The 24,261-nt window shown below is 39.6% G+C and overlaps 3 protein-coding genes across 3 annotated transcripts; 2 read left to right on the top strand and 1 right to left on the bottom strand.

Annotated features, from left to right (window-relative positions):
* The first annotated feature begins 1,253 nt into the window (after positions 1 to 1,253).
* tm4sf4 (transmembrane 4 L six family member 4) lies at positions 1,254 to 4,509 on the top strand. The gene is made up of 5 exons (XM_054789997.1): positions 1,254 to 1,558; positions 2,077 to 2,166; positions 2,373 to 2,518; positions 3,203 to 3,380; positions 3,465 to 4,509. The coding sequence occupies exons 1-5, from the start codon at positions 1,388 to 1,390 to the stop codon at positions 3,480 to 3,482; spliced, it is 603 nt and encodes a 200-aa protein (XP_054645972.1). The 5' UTR covers positions 1,254 to 1,387; the 3' UTR covers positions 3,483 to 4,509.
* A 516-nt stretch (positions 4,510 to 5,025) lies between these two features.
* On the top strand, positions 5,026 to 6,503 carry LOC129188977 (transmembrane protein 69-like). Its single transcript, XM_054790164.1, has 3 exons — positions 5,026 to 5,132; positions 5,466 to 5,510; positions 5,612 to 6,503. The coding sequence occupies exons 2-3, from the start codon at positions 5,466 to 5,468 to the stop codon at positions 6,401 to 6,403; spliced, it is 837 nt and encodes a 278-aa protein (XP_054646139.1). The 5' UTR covers positions 5,026 to 5,132; the 3' UTR covers positions 6,404 to 6,503.
* Positions 6,504 to 6,930: 427 nt separating this feature from the next.
* Positions 6,931 to 21,859, bottom strand: slc25a24 (solute carrier family 25 member 24). The gene is made up of 10 exons (XM_054790790.1): positions 21,426 to 21,859; positions 18,597 to 18,723; positions 18,438 to 18,525; positions 14,975 to 15,086; positions 11,475 to 11,633; positions 11,243 to 11,395; positions 11,034 to 11,141; positions 9,645 to 9,812; positions 9,414 to 9,564; positions 6,931 to 8,933 (listed from the first exon to the last, which is right to left on the bottom strand). The coding sequence occupies exons 1-10, from the start codon at positions 21,603 to 21,605 to the stop codon at positions 8,752 to 8,754; spliced, it is 1,428 nt and encodes a 475-aa protein (XP_054646765.1). The 5' UTR covers positions 21,606 to 21,859; the 3' UTR covers positions 6,931 to 8,751.
* Positions 21,860 to 24,261: the final 2,402 nt, after the last annotated feature.

Genomic DNA, 24,261 nt, shown 5'->3' with positions numbered 1-24,261 from the left:
CCTGGATAGACTACGCATCGAGTGGGTTTGTCCACTGCTGCGATACGTCAACGTCGCCGCCATATTGGATGTGTTAAGGCGGCGCTGTAAATGAGTACAGTACAAGTAAATGTACTTATTTTTATAAAGCGGCTTTCTACAAATAACTTTAAGTTAATTCCTATCGTTTATACATTGACACACGCACTCATATACTTGGGAAACAGTTAGGCATCAAAAACAATGTGATTGTTTTTGTTTTGTACAATGTGATTTTTATTTTTTCCTGTTTCCCAATTATATTAGTGGGTGCGTGAAGGTATAAATGAGAGGAATTAACTTAAATTTCATCCAATATGGCGGCGACGATGACGTACGGCTCAGCGCTTGCTGGAATGGGTGAATGGATAAATGGATTGATGGACTGCATAAATCTTGAAGCCAAGGCTTTGGTTAAGTTGGTTATCAATATGTCTATAAGAGCGGAAATAATATTTTTCAAGACATCAGTGCCAATAAAAATTGGCTGCAGAGGTTCACCTAACTAGAATAGTTTTACTGTGGTGTTTTTTGAGGTGCAATAGCTAGGTAACCTGAACATGACGGAACATATTGTTATGATGAATGTAAACAGTTTTGAAGAACATTTGTTTAGGATTTGACTGGCTAACCAAAGGTGGCCGGTGTTTCCGAAGGCCGACATAAACTGGGCGACACTATACTGTAGTACACTATGCACCAGGATCCGAGCCAATGCCATGATGATAATATTCTACTGTACGTAAATTGCAGTAGTGATACGGTTAAGCTGTGAAAAAAAGTGAAAAAAGATTCTGTTGGGCCTCCAACTTTAATCGATAGACGAGAGATAATATTCACACAGTAGTGATTCTAAATAATGGAACACTTTTCTTGTGACTCACTAAACCGGCGGTAGCTTCGAATCAACCATGAGAGCTCTGCTCCGCTTCATCGATCGAATGTCTTTCTTTTCTATTATACACAAAACAAGTGGTAAAACATTAACCACGGTATCTTCACTCCAGTTTCTCTATGTACACACTGATATGTCACCTTCCAACAGAGGCTAGTGTTGTGTTTGCATGCTTGTGTGTGTGTGTGTGTGTGTGTGTGTGTGTGGTACATGTGTGATTCTTCTTTATTACTGTGTGCAGTTGTAAAAGTATAGCAGTGACGTCACACGAAAAGCAAGGTGGGGGGGGGCTATAAAGGTGGAAATCTAGCATCTCCCATCCTCAGAAAACGCGCAGGTGAGGTGGATCTCATTTGATGTGGAAAAGAAATACTAATTACTCATCTTCATTTTTAAACCTTGATATTTTTCTGGAATTGAAAAACAAAGCAGGGTTCTTCCTCCCAAGGAGGCAGTTGAAGTTTGGTTATCACCATGTGCTCTGGGGGTTTCGCTAAGTGTCTGGGGATCAGTCTGATGCCCCTGTCGATTGTGTGCGTGCTGTGTAACATCCTGCTCTTCTTTCCCGGCGGGAAGACAGTGGCAAGTGAACACATCACCGATGAGGTGTGGTATTTTGGAGGAATTCTTGGCTCGGGAGTCTTGGTAAGTTTGTTAGCGTGGCAAATACAGTCGGTTATGCGGCCAATCCACTTCTTATACCGGTATTTACAGTAGATGATCAATATTGTTTATTGTTTTATTTTAAACTGTAATCCTTTGCCATTTCTGCTGCATCATGGCCCAGCTTTATTTTGACATTTAGTAATATATTTCAATGTTGCAGACGTCTTTGGTATGTGTTTCATTACTTTTCATCAGTTTATCACAAAAATGCCTTCTATTTTATTTTTCATATTTATTGCATTACTGCACTTGTATGAAATGATATGAAGTGGGCATTTTATCATAGTATTTATATTCTATTATGATTAAATGCGTTATGTGCATTATGATAATATAAAGCTTTATATTAGGATGGATGTCTTATAAGTGCGATCTCCACTTTCCTGAAGTGAGTAAATAACAGATGCAGCAAAGAATACATAGTTCATCACCTGTTCAGATCACTGTGTGTGTGTGTGTGTGTGTGTGTGTCTTTTCTGCTTTTTTGTGGATGGCAGATGATCTTCCCAGCTTTAGTTTTCCTGGGTCTGAAGAACAATGACTGCTGTGGCTGCTGTGGCAATGAAAGCTGTGGGAGGAGATTTGCGGTGAGGTGTTCTATACATAAAATCAAAAAATATTTACTGTAGCGACCCCTATGTATTGACAATTTAGTCTGCAAGATCATCAACTCCATGCATGAGCGTCGACGCTCATGCCCAGCCTTGTCTCTCATTCAGTCAACACATTAATAAATGTCATCATCTATTGTAAAAAATTGTGAACCTTCCTTCTTCTCTTCTTGTCCTTATAGATGCTGAGTTCCATACTGTTTGCAGGTGTGGGTGTTATAGGAGCTGGCTACTCGGTCATAGTTTCAGCCGTCGCCATAAACCATGGACCTGAATGTCTTGCTGTAGTTAACGGCACACAAACGTGGACGTATCCCTTCTCTGAGAGGTACAAAGTATTTTCTATGTTGCTCATACAGCCATATGGTTCCTTTAACCTCGTGATTGTGTTGTATGTGTGACCAAGTTGCAGATGCCGCTGCCTTTGTCTGTTGAGAGTGTTCGCTAAGATTACCTCCATCCATCCGTTTTCTATGCCGCTTATCCTCATCAGGGTCGCGGGGGGCGTGCTGGAGCCCATGCCAGCTGACTGGCCAATTTTAAACTAATTAAACTAATTTTTAAACTAAGAAGCAAGTTTATTTGTAGTTCTAAACATAATTAAGGTGCTTTTACTCACTTTTTTGTCTCTCCTACGGGTTTATGCTTTTTTCCTGCAGCAGCTCTGACAACATCTGGCAAACTAGTGACTTCTAGTACAGCCAATAGCTACTTTTCTTGCTGAGGAGTTGGCAACAGGGGAGGTGCTACCAGGAATTTATTTTCACTCTTTGGTCATCAACGGAGCTGTCCACCACGCAGAGTCATAATGGCGCCCCCTGTCTGTTTGTCATTCTCCATGAACCAGGAATGAACCTGATAATGATGTTTGGGCTTTACAAAGTAACATTCTAGTGACATAGGGGCATTATAGCAAATATAATGCTGACTTTTGCACTGTACTGTAATTTAGGATGTACTGTATTAGATACCCTGCAAATCATTTTCACTCTCTCCTTCTCACCATGTCCAGTGGCTACCTGACCAACTCAAACTTGTGGTCTCAGTGTATCGAGCCCCTGAATGTGGTGTCATGGCACCTCTCCCTATTCTCAGTGCTGCTGGTCATGGGTTTAATCCAGATGGTGCTGTGTGCAGTGCAGGTGCTGAATGGCCTGCTGGGAGCTCTGTGTGGGGACTGCTGTGGCGGGGTCAGTATGTTTTCGTAGAGAGCTGCTAATAGTTTGACGGTTTGTCTTTTCATCTCTTTAAGTTTATTCATGTTTCTCTTTCAGAGTGATGGAGCCGTGTGAGCATTACTTGTGGCTGAAAGAAAGGTTCTTCTGGTTGTAGAACATATCACCTCATTGCGTTTATCTTTAATAGTACATTTATAGGATAATGGGAGCTACTTGTTTATAGCCTAGTATAGTCCAACCTGTTTTAAATTGACCCCGTTTATGCCGACAACTCGTCGAAGTCAACCAACTGGTGTTAAGTCTCCGTCCACCATGTTCTTTTATTACTAACATGTGCCCACTTAAGCATCCCACTTGCACAGTCACAAATAAATGTGCAAGCAACAGCTGCTTTTGGCTAAGCCAACAACGGCTTATGTTGACAAGAGGTAAGGGGCGTCGACTTAAATGGATTCCACTGTACAGTATTCTGCATTCTGTACAACACTGTTGAAATGACTCCCACTTAAGAGATTTCAACCGATCTAACTCCATTTTCTAACTTGATTGCTATTTTGTATGTAATTATTATTCATTAAATGCAAGAAAATAAAATGGGTAATTACGTGTTTTCTACTGAATACTTCATGTGTATTTTTCCATAGTGATCCAGGTTTGAATCTTCTAGAACATCTGTGTGGAATTTGCATGTTTTCCTTTGTGCTTGTGTGGGTTTTTCCGGTTACCCCGAAGGTCCAAAAACATGCATGTTAAGTTATTGAAGACTCAAAATGTTTGCCTAGACGTGCCTTCGGAATGACCGGCAACAAGTCCAAGGTGTACCCCACCTCTTGCCTACAGTCAGCTGGGGTAGGCTCCAGCTCATCAGGGACCGTAAATGTGGACACGTAGTATAGAAAATGTGTGGATGTTTGGGTACTGCGCTATTCTTAATTGTTTTGCTTTCAATGTTAACATAAAAAACTTACTTGAATAAAGAGTGACAATGCGGTGTAGCGCTTCATTAATTCCTGGGGAAAATGTGTTATGACTGCCCCCTACAGTGCTTTTTTGGTGCGGATTTATTTATGAGTCTAGTTTGCATTTAATGGAAGCGATTGCATGTCATTTTGAAAAAGTACCTGTAATTTACCCTAAATAAAAGATTTTAAACCGTATGTGTCATATTTGCATTCAAAACAAACACCAAGTCATTTGCAAATAATGAAAGAATTGAGTGATAGGTGACTGTTGACAAAAAAAGATCCCAAACTCCCCCACCCCACCCCCATAGCAAGTGATAAATATAGATGTATTATATTATAATTATTGTGGTTTTAATATACAGTGGCGCAACTGGCAAAATATTAGAAACATCTGTCAGTGCCATGCAATGCATTATGTAGCATTGAAAAAGACAACCACAATAAGACAAATATGGTTAAAAATGAATATTTCTGACTCTGACAGTGGGGAGTTCTTAAGTATTATCGCAGACTTTTTGAAATCAATTTATAATAATGTGATTAACATTACAAATATTTATTTTTTCATTTTGATGTCGATTTTGTGTCAATAAAAGTTTGCTATGATTCAAATTCGTAACTATTTAATATCGTAGTTTGTGTTTGCTCTCGTTTTGTTGTCGGAACGCTTTATTTTGACTGGTTGTTTTACACGGACGTTTTCAAGATCGGACCATTTTGTGTCCTGCTCTGTGGGTCATTGAGACCGATGAATCTTGCAGTTGATCATTTTCCTAATATGACGTTTTCTGGGTGAATTGTGAGTATTTTCTTTTTTATATAGTATTTTTAACATTGTAAGGACCAAAACAGACCTGAATGTAATGCGTCATGTGGTTATCAGAACTGCAAGGGGATTTTCATTACATGGATTACGCTTTTATTTGAACATAACACACGTACTAATGTAACTGCATTTTAAAACTGTTCAAATGATGGTAAACCGTAGACTTTTTAAAATATCAACAAATTTGATGTTCTAAATCTTTTTTTAAGTTGTGATGTCTACTTCGTTAATTCACTGAAAAGAGAATCGTTGAATTAGTTAATGACTAATTGTCTAATGGGTTTTCTTGCACCATCTTTTTTTTAGATGTTCTCTGTTATACTTAGAAGAAGCCCCATAACTGCCCAGAAGGTAATGAAATGTGTGGTTTCCTTACTAGAATATCTATAGTCATCTGTTTTATTCATTTCCAATTCTAGTAGAATTTTGACATGGACGTGTCTTTTTTTCAGGTATTGCACTGGGCAAGAGTGCCACCGAAATGTTGGACATCTTCTGTGATTAGAGGAACTAATACAGGGTCAAGCACACTAGAGATCAGATGGGCATCCTCAACCAGACCACCAACAGAATGGTCTGGAGCTTCTCATGAACAGTGTTCTCCTGCTGTCTTTGCTTTCATGAGAACTGAGGTCTTCCAGAATACTCAGTTTCATGCATCCACATTCACACAGAGGAATCAATATTTCCATTCTTCTGCTGTGAGGCTAAAAAAGAGAGAAAAGCCCGAACCTCCGCCCAGACAGCTGGACCTACTGCGTTACGACATGAAGGACTTCTGGAAGAGTCCCAAACCGGCTCTCTGGCTTGGGTTTGCAGGGCTGATCCCCTTTGTTGCCCCGCCTCTCTTCATGGGCATCACTGAAAGCTGCTTCTCAGAGCTTGCCTATGCGCAGGTAGCCTATGGGGCCTCCATTGTTTCCTTCCTAGGTGGAGCTCGTTGGGGATTCGCCCTCCCTGAGAGCAGCCCAGCCAAACCTGACTGGGTAAACCTGAGCAACAGTGTAGTTCCCCCGCTCTTGGCTTGGGTCTCCATGCTGATGGCCGACAGCATTATTCCTGCAGCCACTATGGTTATCATGTCACTGGGAATCTTGCTTCACTATGATCTGTCACTGCTGCCCACTTACCCAAGCTGGTTTAAAGCCCTGCGTGCTGTCTTGACCATTGTGGCATTTTTTTCTCTTTTGGGCACCATCATTTTGATCGGAATATATCCAGAGAAGAAATTGTTTTCAGAGTAAGAAATCATGCAGACATTGTAACAGCAGATGTTTTGTTTACATCTTGTTTGATTGAGAGTATCTGTGTAGTTTCATCAAACAAGCTCAACATTGAAATAAAAAAATCAAACAAGTTTTTTTTTCTATTACCAAGCATCTGATTGCACAATTCAGTTGTTTCTCAATGTTTTTCTCCGTTCAGTGTATTGATAAGGAGCAGTGACGCTCAAGAGGAAACGACATTATGTAAGATCCAAAGTGGAGTAATCTCTACTTAAAGCCTCTGTGCTCAAATGCACCCTATCAGAGGGCAACATGCATCAGTAAAGGCTTGTACTATGTTCTACCAGAGACTATTTTAAAAGTAATTATGCTAATATGTAATAGATGTAGGTGCACTTAAGTGCCTAGTGAGTGTACAGACTTGACATATAGACATCCTCAAAACAATGGTGACATTTAAAACAATATCACAAGCGTAGGAGGACACAACTCACCACTTGTCCTGAGGAAACGCACTCAAAAAGGTTCACAAATTTGTACTCAAATGTCTTTATTAACGGAAACTCCAGCATCTAAATAAGGGAGAGAAAGGCAAACATGTAAGGCACATGCCTCCACATTGACCAGCTTCATTGAGAGGGTTTGGTGATTTTATAAAAAGCCCTTGTGGAAGATGATGACAAAGCGACACGGAGTAGATGCCGCTTTCTGGTGCAAGGTACACAAAAACATTTTACACAGTATTTTGGGAGATTAAAATTGAGAGGAGAGTAGACAAGACATCTTTTGCTTCTAGTGCTACTTTGGTAACATTGAAAAAGTACCTTTGTCAGGTCATGGCTTGCTTTGGAATGTAAGGTGCTTTTTGCTCAACGATTAGACAAAACATGGCTTTAAAAAAAGGTGAAAAAAATAGGACCATAATGTAATCAAAGACGCTAAATTAAGTCTCTGCATATCTAATGTGTAGTTTTGATTTCAATGAAAACTGATGTGAACTATTGGAAATAATTCAAATGTGAAACTTAAAGGGGACCTATTATGCTTTTTCACTTTTCTGACCTGTAAATGTTGTTACAGTACAATGTTGTATGGTCGCGTTGAACGATGCTAACGCGTCAGAAAATGAGGTTTGCGCATTTGGAAGTGAGATCTGAAAGTAGTTTTGGATGGCTCTGCACGCTGTGTTTTACAGAGTTGTTTTTAACACCGAGTTCCACTGACGCCAACGCATCCTGGACTCCCTTATATGCTAAATGCTGTAGGCCTGCCCTCACCCCGCTCTGCTTCGCTCTGCTCTGTTCACCGTGCTCCCAGGAAATATTTGTTCAGGTGTTCCTAATGAGGCAAGCATCAGGCAGAAGTGGTTGGAGTTGCTGATTCCCGGCCAGCAAGAGAAAAATATGATCATCTGTCAACGGCATTTCACATGGGACTGTTTTGTGAACATGGGCCAATATGAAGCTGGACTATCCGCCAAACTGTTGCTGAAGTCCGACGCCTTTCCAACGTTACTTGGTCGTGTTGAAGACTGAGAAGAGTAAGCTGTAAGTAACAATTTATCAGTGTCCAGTGTTTATTTTGTCTAAGTGATCGAACAAAAGCGGTTGTCTGTGTAGCATTATAGAGTGCATACAGGGAGCGGAGGGAGTGTGACCAATCACAGCGGAGTGGGCTTGGCGGGAGGCGTACCTGGAGGAGGGCTGGGGTGGTGTAAATTACCCCGTTTGTGCGGGAGGCAGGAAACCCAAGGAAACACTGCAAGAAGAGATGCAGAGTCTGGATGATCTAGAACGCTTTCTGTGCGGGTTATCGTGTGTAGCTGCTCTATAGGAGTCCAGAACGCAATACAAAGGCCCCCAAATTTGTATAACAACAGGTCCCCTTTAAGCTAAATTAATTTCTTAAAATGCTTTCTTTCACTAATTTCTATTAAACTTTAGGCAAGTGCAAATATTTTTAAATAATCGGTATAAAAAGAGGTGGCAATAACAGTTAAGTGTCTTAACCTGGCATTCATTTTAATCACCATAAGGAGGCAGCACTTCTGCTTGAAACAAGCCATTCCAAAATGAAATAATTTTTTTTATGATATACCTGTTGTACTGAAATTAGTTTATGGTCTCCATCAAGAGTTTGTAAACATTTGCCCCATTTGCATCAACAATAGTTGACTCAAAATCTTCAGTGAACTACTTGTAATGTCTCAATTTTCCGTCCCCAACGTTCATTCAAACCCCGTATTGTCAGTATTTTCTGCAAGAGCCGAATGTAGGGGACGTTATGTTGGCTACGTGTACTCATTTTTACATGCTATATTGTGTGGACAGAAACGTGGACAATAACTGCATAGCGCATAGTTTGTCCTACTTCTGTATACCCAGGCCAGACCGCATGTATTCATATACCACATAGCTGATGCTGACAGCTGGCAGCACCTTCATGAAATTGGGCAAGATGCCACGGTAAAGTCCAAAGAATCCTTCTTTCTCCAGAATCTTCTTCACCATCTGGTTCATCTGCAGCTGCTCCGCACCTTCGAGAGAAGCTGAGAGAAAAGAGATATACAGTATATGTAGCACGATGAAGGGGGACATTTGTGGTCCATTGACAAATCAAACACTACACAGACAAAACTGCCCTTTCAGGAAGTGAACATGGAAGAAAATACTAGCATAGTTGATTCGCCATATTGTCACTAATTTTCTCTGAAGACTTCCTACAACATTTTGGAGTGTTTCTCTGGAATATTTTGTCAATTCATCCAGGAGAGGCGAGGCCAGAGGTCACTATCGGCAGGCTCACCATCTTTGAACAAGAAAAGGGCCTTTCCCAAAAGCATACAATTGTCCAAAAGAGCTACGTGAGATGAAGAATTAAGAGATTCAGGGGGAAATAAGGGGTCTAGAATGATTACTGGATTGATTGATCAAACCCAGAACCATTTGGCTGTAAGGCTGATATGCCAATCACATGCACCACAGTTCTATCTTAATTTGACGGAATAGTTCAGAATACATGTCTGTACCTTGCGCCTGCATCCTGGTGCGGACCAGAGCCAGGGGGTAGCTGGCCAGTTGGCCACACGTACTAGAGATGGTACCGCAACCCAGCAGTACCAGCACACCAGGGTTGGCTGAGTCTTTGGCGTAGCGGGACAACCAGAGGTTCTTCAAGCTCTGTTGTGTATGAGAGAGGTGTGGGAACATACTGTACTGTGTATACATATCAATAGTTGATGAAGAAAAAAAAAAAGTACCTCATACACAGCCAGATCTATCCCAGCATATGGAATGATGCCCAGAATATTAGGAACGTAGCCCTTGTAGAATGCCTTCACTCCTTCCTTTTTCAGGATTTTCTTGCCACAGTCAAACATTCCTGAGTATTGTCCTGTCTTCCTCAGGGTTAACCTTGTCTTCATCACCTTATTTAACAAAGATTCTTGTTAAAAGAAAGAAACTGCATTCATCCATTATCTATACCACTAGTTCTCAAATGGGGGAACAGCTCGGGTATTAGAAGGCACTCCAGGGGAAATAATACAAAAATACTGTATAGATACACAATGGGGAAAATACAAGTATTATTATTGTTATAAATACAAGTATTTATAACAAAGATATGAACAGTCCAGAATTTTATAGTATGTTTATTCTAACAGGTGAGTGACAGAATGTAAAATAAATAAATAAATACATTTAAAAATCTATAGAAGACACTTAAAAATACAGTATTTGCATTTAATAGCACTTCTTTATTATAATTCCAAAACAGAACGTTAAGCATTTTAAGTTTATAATTATCTGATGTGCACAAAGCTTTAATTAGCTTTTTTTTTTTTTTTTTACAATTTAAGTTATTTGATATGTATTTTCATCCATCCTTCCACTTTCTATACCGCTTCTCCTCATTAGGGTCGCGGGGGCATGCTGGAGCCTATCCCAGCTGACTTCAGGCGACAGGCGATCTCCAGACTGACTGTGTGGCCAACATGCTAACCACTAAACCATCGTGCGGCCTGATATGTATTTTGATTTTTTAAATGTTTCAAAAAAGACAAGCACTACTTTGGACAATAATAAATCAGTAATGGCACAGCACAGTACTTTTTTTAACAAAAAACTGACCCGCTGATTCTTCACACTCATGAGGGGCTGAGGCCTCTTCCAGCAAGCTTACTGCACTACAAAGTTGCGACTTGACTCTCTGTATTCCACCTCAAAATAATATTGTCGGGAAATTTGAGAACCCGTGCAGCATCAGTCTGAAAGGAGACTAAGGGCCACAAGAAAACAGGCCATGGCACTAAAGTGGAGACTGTGGAGTTGGACTAAGGCACAGCAACATGGTAAGCTAAAATAGCTATCTCCAGCTGTGCATCCTCAATAGTGACATTCCGACCAACAAAAGACCAGCCATATGGTGTCAGCTCAGCATCCTTGGAACCCCTCCTGACAGGTAGTACCAACAATACTGCATAGCACCTCATTTTTTTTGTCAAGTGTCATTTTAGTGAGCCGAGTATGTACCGTGTAAGACACTGTTACCAACCCATTTGTATTCATGTGACGCATACTTAGTGCAGGACTATGAGAGTCCTCCAGCAACTGAGCAGACAAACCGGTATGTGTGGTTAAAAGCGCACCTCCATGGGGTAGATGGCTGTTTGTGCTGTTGCTCCAGCCAGCGATCCTGCAATGAACCTTTCGTGTGTCTTGATCTTCCCTGGTTCACTGGACAGCATCTTCTTATACTAGTCAGGTAACAAAAACAAATGAAAACCTTACAACAAAGCAAGTTTAAAAGTGTACAGATAATACCTTCCATAGATATTGTATTGTTCAGTGCTGGTACCTTCTCATATGCCATGAATTTAATGGCTGTCTCTGGGGCAATCTTTAGCACATTAATACCATTCCCTCGCCATAAAGACGCCAAGCCTCCTTCTTTCAACATCTGTTTGAAACCACTGGCCAGGCTGATTTTGTTGTTCTTGGAGGCATGGACCTGTACATTAAAAACAATGTGGCTATTTGGATGTTGAAAAGGAGGTGAAGCTTACTGTGCAAAATCCCAAGTGACGCACCTGCATAAAGACCTTCATTCTGTCCAGGGGGGCGGTACCTGTGCGAGACACTGCACCTGCCATGGCCCCCGCAGACAGTTGCTTCCACCACAGACCTGTGGTCTTCTCCTCTTCTGTAAACTCATCTGGGATGGTGAGGCTGTCCCCAATGTCCAGCACCTGTGCATAAGTCATTTATTAATGAATGCATTTCTCAAAGCTAACCTTACCAGCAAAGAAGGAAGAATTACACTTTTTGGATCAACGTGTTTTTATTTCTATTTTTTTTTAGTTGAAAAATAACTGAAAAATTCAAATTCATCTTTGAAATGAAGTCACTTGATGGTCCATGTGTGGCGTTGGCAGCATTTTTTTCGCCCTGCAGCTTATATACAGTCGTCTCTCGCCACTTCGCGCTTCAAATTTCACGGTTTCACTCTATGACGGTTATTCCTAACTATATTAATCAATAAAGCATACTGTTTTGTGGTTAAATACGGCCTATTACTAGTCAAAACGTGCAAATTTAAGCAAATGTTACTAGTCAAATGTGCAAATTTAAGCAAATGGGTTTTTTTGGCCTAAATTAAGCATTCTCAAGCATAAAACTGACTAAATTAACTAAAATATAAATATGAGACATTCAAAAAACCCATTCAGACGATGAAATGTAGTATTCTACATCAGTCACTAGGTGTCAGTAATGTTACTGCAGTGTTCGGCGAGACACACAAGGGCCAGACTTGATCGCCAGAACAACAAGCTTTTATTGCAGGTTTGAATTATCTCACAACAGGCACAATAATCCCTAATAAAAATCCCTAATAAAAAGAGCTTCTGTTGCGGCCGTTAGCCATGCAAAGCTGAAAGTCAATTCTGAGCCCCCAATGTCGCTTCCTGTCTACGCCTTACTCAGGTCCCCTAATGAACACATTTATAGTAACACACACGGCATGAGTGTTATTTATGTCTTAAATGGTGTATTTACTCTTATTATGTTTACTATAGTGGGTAATGCGAGTGTAAAAGTGACTATAGAAGTGTTAGTTCAAGTCTACAGGGCTCTAATGTTACAAAACCGTATTTAGAAGATTGTAAATGCTCTAACTAGGTAAATATTCCATTTATTATTTAGGAATCTGACTGTACTTCACAGAAATTCACTTATCACGGGCAGGTCTGGAACAAATTAACCACAATAAACGAGGGATTACTGTAATAACATTTAATTCCATTAATGTACATTTAAGACAAAACAAAGAAAACCCCATGCTGCCTAAATATCCTTTAATGCTAGTGGAGTATTTTATTTACTTAATGATAGCAATCATTCATATTAATACTGCAGTTACTTACATTATCCTGAAAGTCTGCTTTCAACCTCTAACTAACTTAATTGTAATGTTTCAAAAAATGCAGTGACTCACACCTTCTACTAAAACTTCAGGCTGGACATAACCATTAAAACATCTCAACCGCAACAAAAAACCTGCATAACTTGGAGTAAACCGCAGCTCCATGACTCAAGCTTGCAGCGTACTTAGTTTCTTTTAAATGAAGGACATGGGACAAAGACGCCATGTGTGATGGCTGAATGATGGAAGCCGTTGAGATTTCCTTCCCACCATTTGTCTACAAGCCAAATCTGATTCATGTTATTATACAGTCTCTTGTGTCGTATTCTTGCAGCAACCAGCTCAAAACCAGAGATAAAAGAACATAATCAGTGGCATTTTGGGATAAATAATGTGGCGTCAACCACTTGAGTAAGCTACACAGAGTACCAAGAATACTGTTGTCTCTATTTCTTTCTTCCAACGGCAAACTTACAAATCACACAGACGACACAATTCAATAAAAAAAAAAAACTCAAGACTGAAACAAAAAGTTTGACTTTATAGTAGACTACAGGCTTCATATCAAGATCTTATATCAAGAAGACAGCAGTTCAAGGTGTTACGAACCTACCATATCCACCTCCACCTCGTAAATGAGCCCATCGTCATCATCAAAGTCAAGGAACAAATGTTTTTTCTGTTGCTGGTGCCGCTGCTGCAGCAGAGCCATGGCCATCTCAAATGTTAATATATGATCCTTATCCAGGGATATAAAATCCTAGTATTGGAGCGTATCACTCAAAAATGATCCACTCAAAAGGTACCAGTCAGATACAGTGCATCCAGAAGAGAGAAATACTGTTTTCTTATGGTCCACAAGCAGGAATAGTGAAGGTGTTTACATGCTGTCACTGTTTACGGTGTGCCGACTACTGCTTGAGTCTCAACTCCTCACCCCTGTTCTCTCCCCATCTACTGTCGATTTACTTCCTCTCTCTTGTTCAGTCCAAATCCCATTGACAACTTAATCCCTCCTCAGGTCAGACTGAAATTATCTCCACAAAGCTTAGCAGCCACACTTTTACTTAAGGCTGTGCCATTGAGGAGAGGCAGCCAACGTCAGAGCTTAGCCATTGACTAGAACTGGCTGCATTTCAGACATGCAAAAGACGTGTCAAGGTGCATTTATTAATAGACTAAAACCTCAATGGGATAATTATTTACAACTGAAGCATTTCAAGATTCTAGGTATGTCCTGGGCTGCTTGAAAAAAATACACTGATATTTTATAATCGACCGTCTAACAGAGTAACTTGCAATATGATATTACAATTATTATTATTATTATTATTATTAATTGATACATGGGAGGGAAATCTGACACAATCCATAACAATGGATTACTATGAAGGAAAGATATACAGTAAACATGAAAATATATTTAAAAAAAACACATTAATTTTATGTAAAAATAAAAATGTTCTCTTTTTATATTTGCATAATTTGATCAATTACATTGATGTGTCCATTTTTTCCAGCTCCACTCTTGACGGTGTTGTGAATCATTGCTGTTCGAATGTAATCCGATGATTTTCTGATTCTGGTTCATTTTCAAACGATAATCCTTTCATTTTGCTGTCATTTGGTCATTTGAAGGACAATGAATGAAAGAGGTCATAGGACTGACTGACTAATCCGAAAAATAAGAAAGGAGTAATTTACTTGTAGTATAGTCATTTTGTGTGTGTGTGTGTGTGTGTGTGTGTGTGTGTGTGTGTGGATATCCTTGTCTTGCTGGATTTGCCAATAGTCAACTAAAATAACATGTTCTCCTATCATTTCTGTGTGGCAAAACCCTCGTCACACATGAATACAGCATGAAGGAAACATTAGATTAGAAGCATTAAAAGGAAAACACCTTACTCCCCCCTCGCATAACCAGAGCTTTCATTGCCAATTGCATATTTACAATCCAAAGGCAAAACATGGAAACAATTCCAAACTGCGGACGCACTGAGCTAGCAAGCTTGTTGCTGTGTGGAGCATGACGTCATCACTTGCGTGCTGATATCATTATCGGCAGAAAAAAACAATACTAATATGAACCTATATCTCATTTTTATGCTGATTATTATTGCCAATATTAGTGGACATCCCTAGTTTTAAGTATGTGAGTCCTCTTACCGTGGTGTGTTTCCAATAACGGACAATCTCCTGCAGGTTGGTGGCTGTGTTCAACAGGAAATGTTTCCTCCATTCATTCCAGTCCACAGTCATGGTGCCGTCTCCATCAATACTGCACAAAAAGACAAGTAAACATTCATATTTATTTGTGGAAATTTCTAATTAGAAAATTATCTGATGTGCATATACTGTATTGTGTGACAGGCACCCCCACACATTTTTTGTTAATAAGTGAACCTTACTAACTGCTATTTTATATGTACAGTACTGTATTCCATTTTGACAATGTCATGACATGTTTATGCCAGCAGAGGGTGCGTATTAGTAGCAGAAGGGAGACTGGACCAGTTAGCTTTAGCCATGCACCGCTGATTAATAAACGAGCGCAATCATGATAAGATGCTAACTTGGGATGCTTCTCTGTTGTTTCACAGTCATTTTTATTGGCTGCACAGTGCTTCCTAGCCTGTGTAACCTTAGCTACTGGTCCAGATTGCCGTAGGTCTGGTGCCGGTAACACGCGTGTCTGTTTTCTTTGTCTTTTGCCTCCAAACAGGCAGGAAGAAAGTTCACTGCGCATTGGTTTCAGTACATAGACAAAAATGGTGCGTGTGCGCAGAGAGTGTGATACATTGCAAAAGAAATACTGTTCTTTAAAACAGTTGAAAAGCCAGCATATCTAGAAATGCTGCAAACGTTTTATAGACGGTAGGAATTGCCTGTGAGAAAATTCATGTCATAAAAGGCAATTCCACAACTCGACAGAGTGAAAGATGACATGTTAAAAGGAAATATTGCATTATTATGATTTATTATTATTATATATTATCATAATTAGTGGTTTATTTGGTCTCAAAAAATGCTGACAATATTATCCCTTTAGCGTGTGTGCAACAGTAAATATTTCAAAATGCACCTGCACTCTTTTGTGACTCAGTTAAATATAAAAGTTTGTTTGTCCAATCATATTCTTTCATTGTACTTTTCCTAAAATTAATGTTAAAATTTTGCCGTCTCGTTCTCGTGGACCCAATCTCTTGCATCGTCTCGTGAGTTGGGTATCTCGTGACACCCCTACAAAATCACTGTCTTGTCAAAGGACACTACTGTGGAGACCATCCGCAAAGAAATAGTCATAATACACTGTTGGAACGTGATTGTGTTCTTCCCCTTAGAGGTTGACCCCATTTCCATCATGAGTGCCTGAACCTGTTTGCCACAAGAGCGTGTTGTGGAAAGTGAGCTCGCACCATTCAACTGAGGCAGGGAAGAAGAGTTTTGTCACTAAAAGGCATCATCATATACAGTACATCTCATTTGAATCAAAACTAAACTGTAATGAATTCTCAGATTAAGATATAGCTACAACGTTTACATCCGAATTTTGATGTTAACATTTTTAAGTATTTACATATTGCATGCTCTCGATTTAAACGCTGTTAAGGTAATTCAATTTGGAAAAAAAAAAAAAAGAATTAAAAATTCTTTTTACAAAAATTATTTTTTAAATCACATCGTACGTTACAATACATCAGCAAATCTTGCCTGTAAAGTTAATAACGGCTGACGACACATTTTCCACTCGTGTTATCAGACTAGGTGTCTTCTGCAGGTGAGGTAGGACCAAAGTATAGCGCGATTAACAGCTCGTGCAGTTTGACACATGACGGTCATATTTCAAGGGTCTGGTAGGTTGCACTTGCATGATGCTGCACTACCTTCACGTATGACAGCCCATGTTCCCGTGAAGGAGAAATGTCTGTTTTGTTAAAATACCTGCAGTCACTGCACTGTCACTTGGGTCATATGCACAAGTGTTTAGTACATAATTGTACAGCTTTACATGCTGGGCTATTGTTTAAATGGATAGCCAGGTTTTTTGTGTGAGTGTATCTACAGTATGTAGTAAGTCCTTGAATGCATTAAGTAAGTATTTCAATAATGCCATGTGAAAGAAAACAATAAATCACAACTACAAAACTTGGTGTTTATTCCTAAAAACAGATGATATTTTATCAAGAATTACTGTATTACAGAATGGTGCCACTTTTTCCATTTACTTTGATTAAAGTTAAAAAAAATAACCCATCGATAATCAGGAGAAATTGGATCGAGGGCAACCTCCTTGACAAATTCACCTCTCACTTTAGTATGGAAGGCTCAACATCACAAATCTCCTCACACACAGTATGGATATAAATTCCAGACACTCCAAAATGTCTTCCACCCAGCTTGAAATGAAGTACCACATTGCCCCAACAATGACAAAACCTCTAAATACAGAAAGACTCTTAAAAGACTCTTTTTCAAGACAAAAAGTTTTTCAATATTGGTGACAAAACAATTGGTAAAATTAGCCCTGTCGCGATATTCAATAAATCGATTAATCGAACGATAAATAAAAACAATGTTGATAATTTTGCCGGCCTTGATATATTGACATGCGTGTTTTGTTTGTTTTTCTCTCTCGACCTGGATGAGGCTGGACGACAAGAGGGTTCACTCTGCATCTGTCTGGGCGTGTTGGTTCTGTATCGGTGTGAATGGATAGAGTGAACCCTCTTCTCAGTCATTCAGCGTCTTTGTCCCAGTAGGTGGAGGCCGGGCTGCTATTAAATTTATACACAGAGGCCAGATTAGTGTTAGCACAAGTTAGCGTCGTGAGCAAGCAAACGTACATACAGTATGAATGAAGGCACAAAAGCCATGGTTTCTAAGCCAAATGCCACAGTGAGGGAATATTTCGGCTTTAAACAGAATTAACAAGGTGAGGTCATAAACAGGTTTTGTATGCTAACATTATGAAAATATTAGATTTATAAATAAGGAATCCTACTTCGTGGAAATTCACTTAGCACGGTCTGGAACCAATTAAACACGGTATATTAGGTTTCTGTATATGTAAAATGAGTGAAAAAAATGAATGATTTGAATGATGAATGACTATTCTCTTCAGCCAAACTGATGATTTGTGGTCAGCATACTTTTCTTTCAAAGAATGGAGCACATGGCAGCACAAAAGAAGGCAGCAGCTTGTTGATACCTGCAATGTTCTCTAGTGCCTCTACTGCAAATTTGTTTATTCATGTATTTGCCTTTAAGCAAAATGACATAACATTTAGTAGAAGGAGTGGGCCAGTCAGAACACATGTGATCTGGTAGTTTATATTTTAAGCCTATGTATAGATTATTTATTTTTGGATTATGAGAGAAGTGTTAAATTAGTGTAATTAGTGTATATTGTGTATAGTGCCATTTTTTTTAACCAAATACATTAAATCCAGATAACTTTAGCTCATCTCCCAGTGTAATTAGACACTAAACTTCCACATCTCTCTCAAAGATTCCCAGCTCACAAATGCATATCTCACTTACTGTAGTTCTTTAGTTAGTTCTCATTGGTGACAGCATCAGTACGACATACACACAGTGAGTTTATTGGGAGCTATTAGGGACATATTACCTCTGGAGGATCTTCTCTGCCTCTTCCTTGCTGATGTCCATCCCAAGATCTGCAAGTGACTGCCTGATCTCCATAGAGTCTATTTGGCCTGTTCAAATAAAACACTTTGTCTTTGTAAATCTGAAAATTCTCACAGACCCGTGGAAATATTTACAGTACCGTCATTGTTTTTGTCCAAGCTCTTGAACGTTAGTTGCAGCTTCTTCTCATGTTCCATCAGGTACTTGGAGAACTCGTTGAAGTCAAGCCCTTCATCTTGGTTCTGGTCTCCAGAGGAAACTATTTTCTAAAGGCAACAGAACCAATATTGTCGGCTACCATGTAGTATTTTTGTTCACAGTATTCACAGCTGTTTTTTTTCTTAATTTAATATTGTTTTGTTATTACTGTGCATGCTGTACTTTCTATTATTAATGTCCTGTATACTTCATACAGTGCTGCTGCTACTGGAACCTTCATGTCCCTGAAGGCACACCCCCAAGGGATCAACACAATTCTGACTAATCTTTCTAGCAGGACTTCCAGGTATCATGCAGCGGGGCTCCAAGTGACAGAGCAGTCAGCAAACCTCGTGTCTTCCACCGCTGACAGAGGCTGGTCATATAGTCCGATGAATTCAATTATTTATTGGGTTATTTGCTATAGACTTCTGACTGTCACGTACATACGGGTGAGCGTTGTCCAGCGTTGGCTACATTAGCTGCCGTCTGATTGGTGAACTCACCATACTCCGTCAATTGTTTGTTCTTCAAACGCTGTATTAAATTAAAGCTTTTTAATGTGCTACCCCGATGAAATATTTTGGGGCATGTTTTGCAGGGTGCAAAATTTATATCACTCTCACAAAACGACAGGTAAGTTCCACACGGCAGACATGATTGTTTTGTGTTTGACACACCTGCGCAGTGTGAAGGAAAGTGGGCGGGAGACGCTCGCTACAGGCTGCATTAGTACGAGCCAGAGGCGATCGGCTTTTGTGAAGCGCGTTGAAAGGCATTTAGTGGCATATGACGATCACATGCTTTTTCAGGGAAATCAGCCAATTTTCATCAGTGGCCGATCGATCGGAGCATCCCTACCGTTCTGTGGTTGACTGGACTATTATTAGTCAAAAAATATTGAAAGACATATTACATAGTATTCTGGTCATTATGCGTCAGTGTTATGTTACATTGATGAGACAGGACACAGATTACAGATTACCTTTACACTGCACGGAGTCAGCCATGGCATGTCCGACAAGACAAGTGGAAAAAAAGTTCTCCTCCCAGTCCTGAAGTGGTAAGTTTTTGGCTTCGTACTCTCTGTTTGAAACCCTTTCTTAAGTTTAGAATACACAAATTGGAAGCTCACTTGTTAGCATGGTAGCATGCTATGTATAAAGCGGCGGCCGGCTCTTGTGGCCCTGCAGTGATCCCGTAACCTGCGCATTACAGTTCAGCAATGTGTTGTAAACAAAGAATAATAGGAGTGTAAAGGTGACTATAGGGGTGTTATTTAATGTCTACAGGGCTTTAAGAACAGTAATAATCGTATTTAGAAAGTCATAAACAGGTTGCCTATGCTTTAAATATGAAAATATTCCATTTATTTATATTGAATCCTACTTTGCGGAAATTCACTTATCGCAGTCGGGTCTGGAACCGGTTAACCGCAATAAACGAGGATGACGGTATACCTTGACTTATTTCAATTTAAATTTGTTGGTTAATCAATACAAAATGAAAACCATAATAATCAAATGTGTAATGATATCCATCCATCCATTTTCTATGCCACTTCTCCTCATTAGGGTCGCGGGGGTATGCTGGAGCCTATCCCAGCTGACTTTGGGCAACAGGCGGGGTACACCCTGGACTGGTCGCCAGCCAATCGCAGGGCACATACAGACATACAACCATTCACACACGACAATTTAGAGTCACCAAATAACCTAACATGCATGTTTTTGGAATGTGGGAGGAAACCGGAGTACCCAGAGAAAACCCACACACTCAAGGGGAGAACATGCAAACTCCACACAGAGATGCCCAAGGGAGAATGGAACCCAGGTCTTCCTGATCTCCAGACTGTGACTGTGTGGCCAACATGCTAACCACTAGACCACCGTGCGGCCCGTGTAATGATATCATGAGGCAATTACACATTTATATGGTTTCACAGTTACAGGCGGCCCTCGGAGGGTTGCGATGTGGTCCACGGTGAAAATGAGTTTGACACCCCTGAAATAGAGAATCTGAAAGCCATGACATAGATGTAAAACTCTCAAGTATTGCTGGTGTTAAATATGTGGAAATGCAAACAAAAGGGTCTATTTGTCAGTTTAATTGGACAATGCAATTTTAAACTAATTGTCAGAACCTTCAGTATATGGCCGCAGTAATAATAATATCATTTACATCAGGGGTGTCCAAAGTGCGGTCATATTTTTTGTTACCATTTTTTTATACTGGCACCTGACATATCGTAATAAATAATATGAAATTATTATTAAAGGGAGACGTCATTAGATATTACACTGATGTGCTTCGTCACAAATAACACAAGCTATATGGGTGTTTGGTTCTGTTAGCTTAGCAAATATTGACCTACATTGGATTAGTTTTAGCATATTTAACGTGCAAAATGTATTCAAGTGGCCCCCTCGTCTTTTAATTTTGCTGTATGTCGTCCTCAGTGAAAAGATTCTGGACATTATTGATCCAGATGCTTCAAAAGTGTGAATTTGTAGTACTGTAACTTATTTTAATAGTCCACAAAGCAGAATGTGATTTCGCTGCCTCAGCAATATATTAAATATTACCTTTAAAAATGACGAGCACTAATTTTGACACTGTACAAATGTATATCATACATTATGTATGCACACAGCATGTATGAGAATCACCTTAGCGAGTATAGTAAAGTACTTCCTTGATGAGTGCATGCATGCGTAATCTAACAAGAAGTATTTATGACAGAGTTGACTGTGTTTTGTTTCGCAGTTACCTGAGCTGCTCCTTTCCCAGTACGGATGCCCATTGCAGCCAGGCCCGCCTTCAGTTCGGAAACATCCACTTTTCCATCCTTGTTTGTGTCCAGTTTGGCGAAGAGGTCCTCGTACATTTTGGACGCATTATCTGCACACTGGCAGTCAGTAAAAAACAAGTTTCTAACTATGCGGTACATGGTTTGCTAGAGGAATGGAAAATCGGAGCAACACACAGACAAAATAGTGTACAGCAGTGGGGGGAAAAGACAGATTCCTGTGGTGGCCACTCGTGGTTTCACTTCCGCAGTGTCGCACGTCGTAGCAAAGCCAGCAGACGTCGATGAGGAGAGAATTGCATTAAAAAGATGATAAAAGTGTGTTTTCGAGGAAGGAGGATGTGCGTGAGGAAGTCTGCAAGCTTGAAGACACACTCGGCTGACTTCGCCTTGAAGAGACCTCCTCTTTTAGTGCGCGTACATGCACGCCCAGACACACCCTTCAGCAGGAACAACTCCGCTATCTACAGCTGGATGGGAATTTGGTAATTTCGGCGTTCTTAAGAGAGCCGGTTTTTAGGAATAAATTCGCTGAGAAGAGCCGATTATTTCTGCACCCAAATATATTTTGTGTTTATTAAATTGATTTTTAAAAAAAGCAAAAAAAATACAATTTTAATATCAAACACTGGTGTGCTGTAAGTGCCAGCAGAAACACTATCAGAAGCACTGACCTACAACTTCAATTACAGTATTTATTATTATTTAGCATGCTAGTATTGAATTAGAATCATTTATTCCCAACAGTCAATTATGGCCCATAGTGACCAGCATTTTTCCATCCTTTGATTAGTTGATGGGTAAAAGCCTACTGTATTCCCAAACACTCAAAGTTACCAGTGCACTTGAATGCATCATCACATGAACAGTACAGTGCTTAATTGATCCTGTTCCAACAAGGAACACTGTGTTGTTCATTGTTCTGTTTGAGTTATAAGAGCAAAAAAGTGAGTTTATGAATACTCTATGTACAAGTCAGCCTGGCGACAAGTCCAGGGTGTACCCCGCCTCTCGCCCGAAGTCAGCTGGGATAGGCTCCGGCATAACCCTCCGACCCAAATAAGGATAAGGTAGAAAACGGATGGATGGATGGATGGATAAGTCAGCCTTGGAAAGTGTGGTGAATAGTGGTATTAAGAGGGGGATTGGGTCGCTTCAAGGGATAATTCAGATTTTTTTACTTTTAAGTTGTATGACATCCCCATCAGCAGTGTCGTGTAACAGTGACTTACCCCTCACTTGGTCCCATGAGCCCAGTTCTGGTCGTATTTCGGTGATGAGGAACATAGTTCTGATTAGTTGCTGGGCCGTTAAGTAACTGCTAATGTGGATGTCATAAAACTTCATGTCAAAAAAATCAAACTACCCCTTTAGGTCCCCGCTGAAGGCTCTGGTATGAAAGGCAGCACCTGTCACTTTTATCAATATAACATAAAAAAAATAAGTGTAAAATAAATTACTAATGTACAAAACACACATTGTAGCAAACATGTATTATTTTTATGCCTTATTATACTCAACATAGAACAGGGTGCAACAAAAATGACATTTGACAAAAAGATATTTGATTGCATGTACAGTATAAGATTGATAACAATAACAGTGAAACAACATACTGTACAGTGGATACCAACTCTTCACAGGTGTGACAACCAACACATCACTACTGGATAGATCCTTGTCCTTTATTTGAATATGGACAGGTGTGGCTGCTTTAGTAGTTCACTTATGTCACCTTGTTAGGCTTTGCTTTAATATGTTTTTGCGTTTGCTTTTCTGTAATATGTGCAAGTAGTGTACATACACTTCAGACATGTATTAGTAGTAATGTTCCATAGTCAGAGTACTGTTGTTATTTAATTTATTGTTTTACTATGCCTAATGGCTGATAGAGTACAGTATATGCACTCAGAGGCCACAACATTAGATACACCTGCACAAACTGCCAAAAATACTGCAAGGAGGCCCTTAGTATATACGTCTACATAATTGCAAACCACAATAATGACAATTTGGATTAGGTTAGTGCTGCTGATGCTCCTAATGTGGCCATAGATATTTTGTAAATTGCTGCAGTGTATTGCATATTGTACATAGCTCCGTAGTGTGCTTCGTTTTTAGCTTTGTGACTCTTGTAGACAAGAATCTGACAGCTGGTTCTGGTTATATTTACATATGATCCAAATGGGGGTGGATCAGGGAGGACAGAAAATTGTCATAGCAGTATCTCCATTTTACCACAAGGTGTCGCTAAATGTAATACAACTGTATTACATACTGTAAGGCTGCTGTTGTCCTAGGCAACCGCCAGGGGTAGCTAAAGGACGCTGGTCGAGTTTTCGGAAGCCAGTCGCACTTCCGTTTAGTTAATGTTGACATTCAATATAAACGGGGGAAATGTTTTTTTAACGGCACTGTATGTGCATTATGGAAAAAAAAATATATAAGCCAGTCTAACCTCAAACTGAATCTCAGTTATGGATTTGCGTCTGGATCAAATACAATACTCGTCTGAAGCAAGTCATGATTAATGCCCTTAATAGTGTACTGTAATATATTACAGTGATAGGTCTACTTGCTAGTAAATTTACATTACATTTACAGAACACTATATATTTAAGTGTCTAAATAATGTTTTGTCATATTTAAATGTAATCATTAAAGCAGCTTCATTGTAAGCATTCAAAACACTTACTACTTAATTCGAGAGTGCTGAAGATTTTTTGTGTGTGTTGTAGTTAGTTTAATGTTCACATAATAAAATATTGGTGTTATTTATAATAATAATAATAATAAT

The sequence above is a fragment of the Dunckerocampus dactyliophorus genome, chromosome 10, assembly GCF_027744805.1.
Source record: "Dunckerocampus dactyliophorus isolate RoL2022-P2 chromosome 10, RoL_Ddac_1.1, whole genome shotgun sequence".
Classification (NCBI taxonomy): domain Eukaryota; kingdom Metazoa; phylum Chordata; class Actinopteri; order Syngnathiformes; family Syngnathidae; genus Dunckerocampus; species Dunckerocampus dactyliophorus.
Note: the sequence above shows the minus strand (reverse complement) of the source record. Positions and strands in the feature narration are given on the sequence as shown.

Bases quoted from the DNA above. Each gene is read 5' to 3' on its own strand.
- tm4sf4 (XM_054789997.1), top strand. From the start codon at position 1,388: ATGTGCTCTGGGGGTTTCGCTAAGTGTCTGGGGATCAGTCTGATGCCC. The intron at 1,559-2,076 runs GTAAGTTTGTTA...TGTGGATGGCAG, and splicing joins TTCTTGGCTCGGGAGTCTTG to ATGATCTTCCCAGCTTTAGT. The intron at 2,167-2,372 runs GTGAGGTGTTCT...TTGTCCTTATAG, and splicing joins GCTGTGGGAGGAGATTTGCG to ATGCTGAGTTCCATACTGTT.
- LOC129188977 (XM_054790164.1), top strand. From the start codon at position 5,466: ATGTTCTCTGTTATACTTAGAAGAAGCCCCATAACTGCCCAGAAG. The intron at 5,511-5,611 runs GTAATGAAATGT...TCTTTTTTTCAG, and splicing joins GCCCCATAACTGCCCAGAAG to GTATTGCACTGGGCAAGAGT.
- slc25a24 (XM_054790790.1), bottom strand. From the start codon at position 21,605: ATGTACCGCATAGTTAGAAACTTGTTTTTTACTGACTGCCAGTGTGCA. The intron at 18,526-18,596 runs GTACTGTAAATA...TTATTTGAACAG, and splicing joins CTTGGACAAAAACAATGACG to GCCAAATAGACTCTATGGAG. The intron at 11,396-11,474 runs GTGCGTCACTTG...TTTAATGTACAG, and splicing joins GAATGAAGGTCTTTATGCAG to GTCCATGCCTCCAAGAACAA.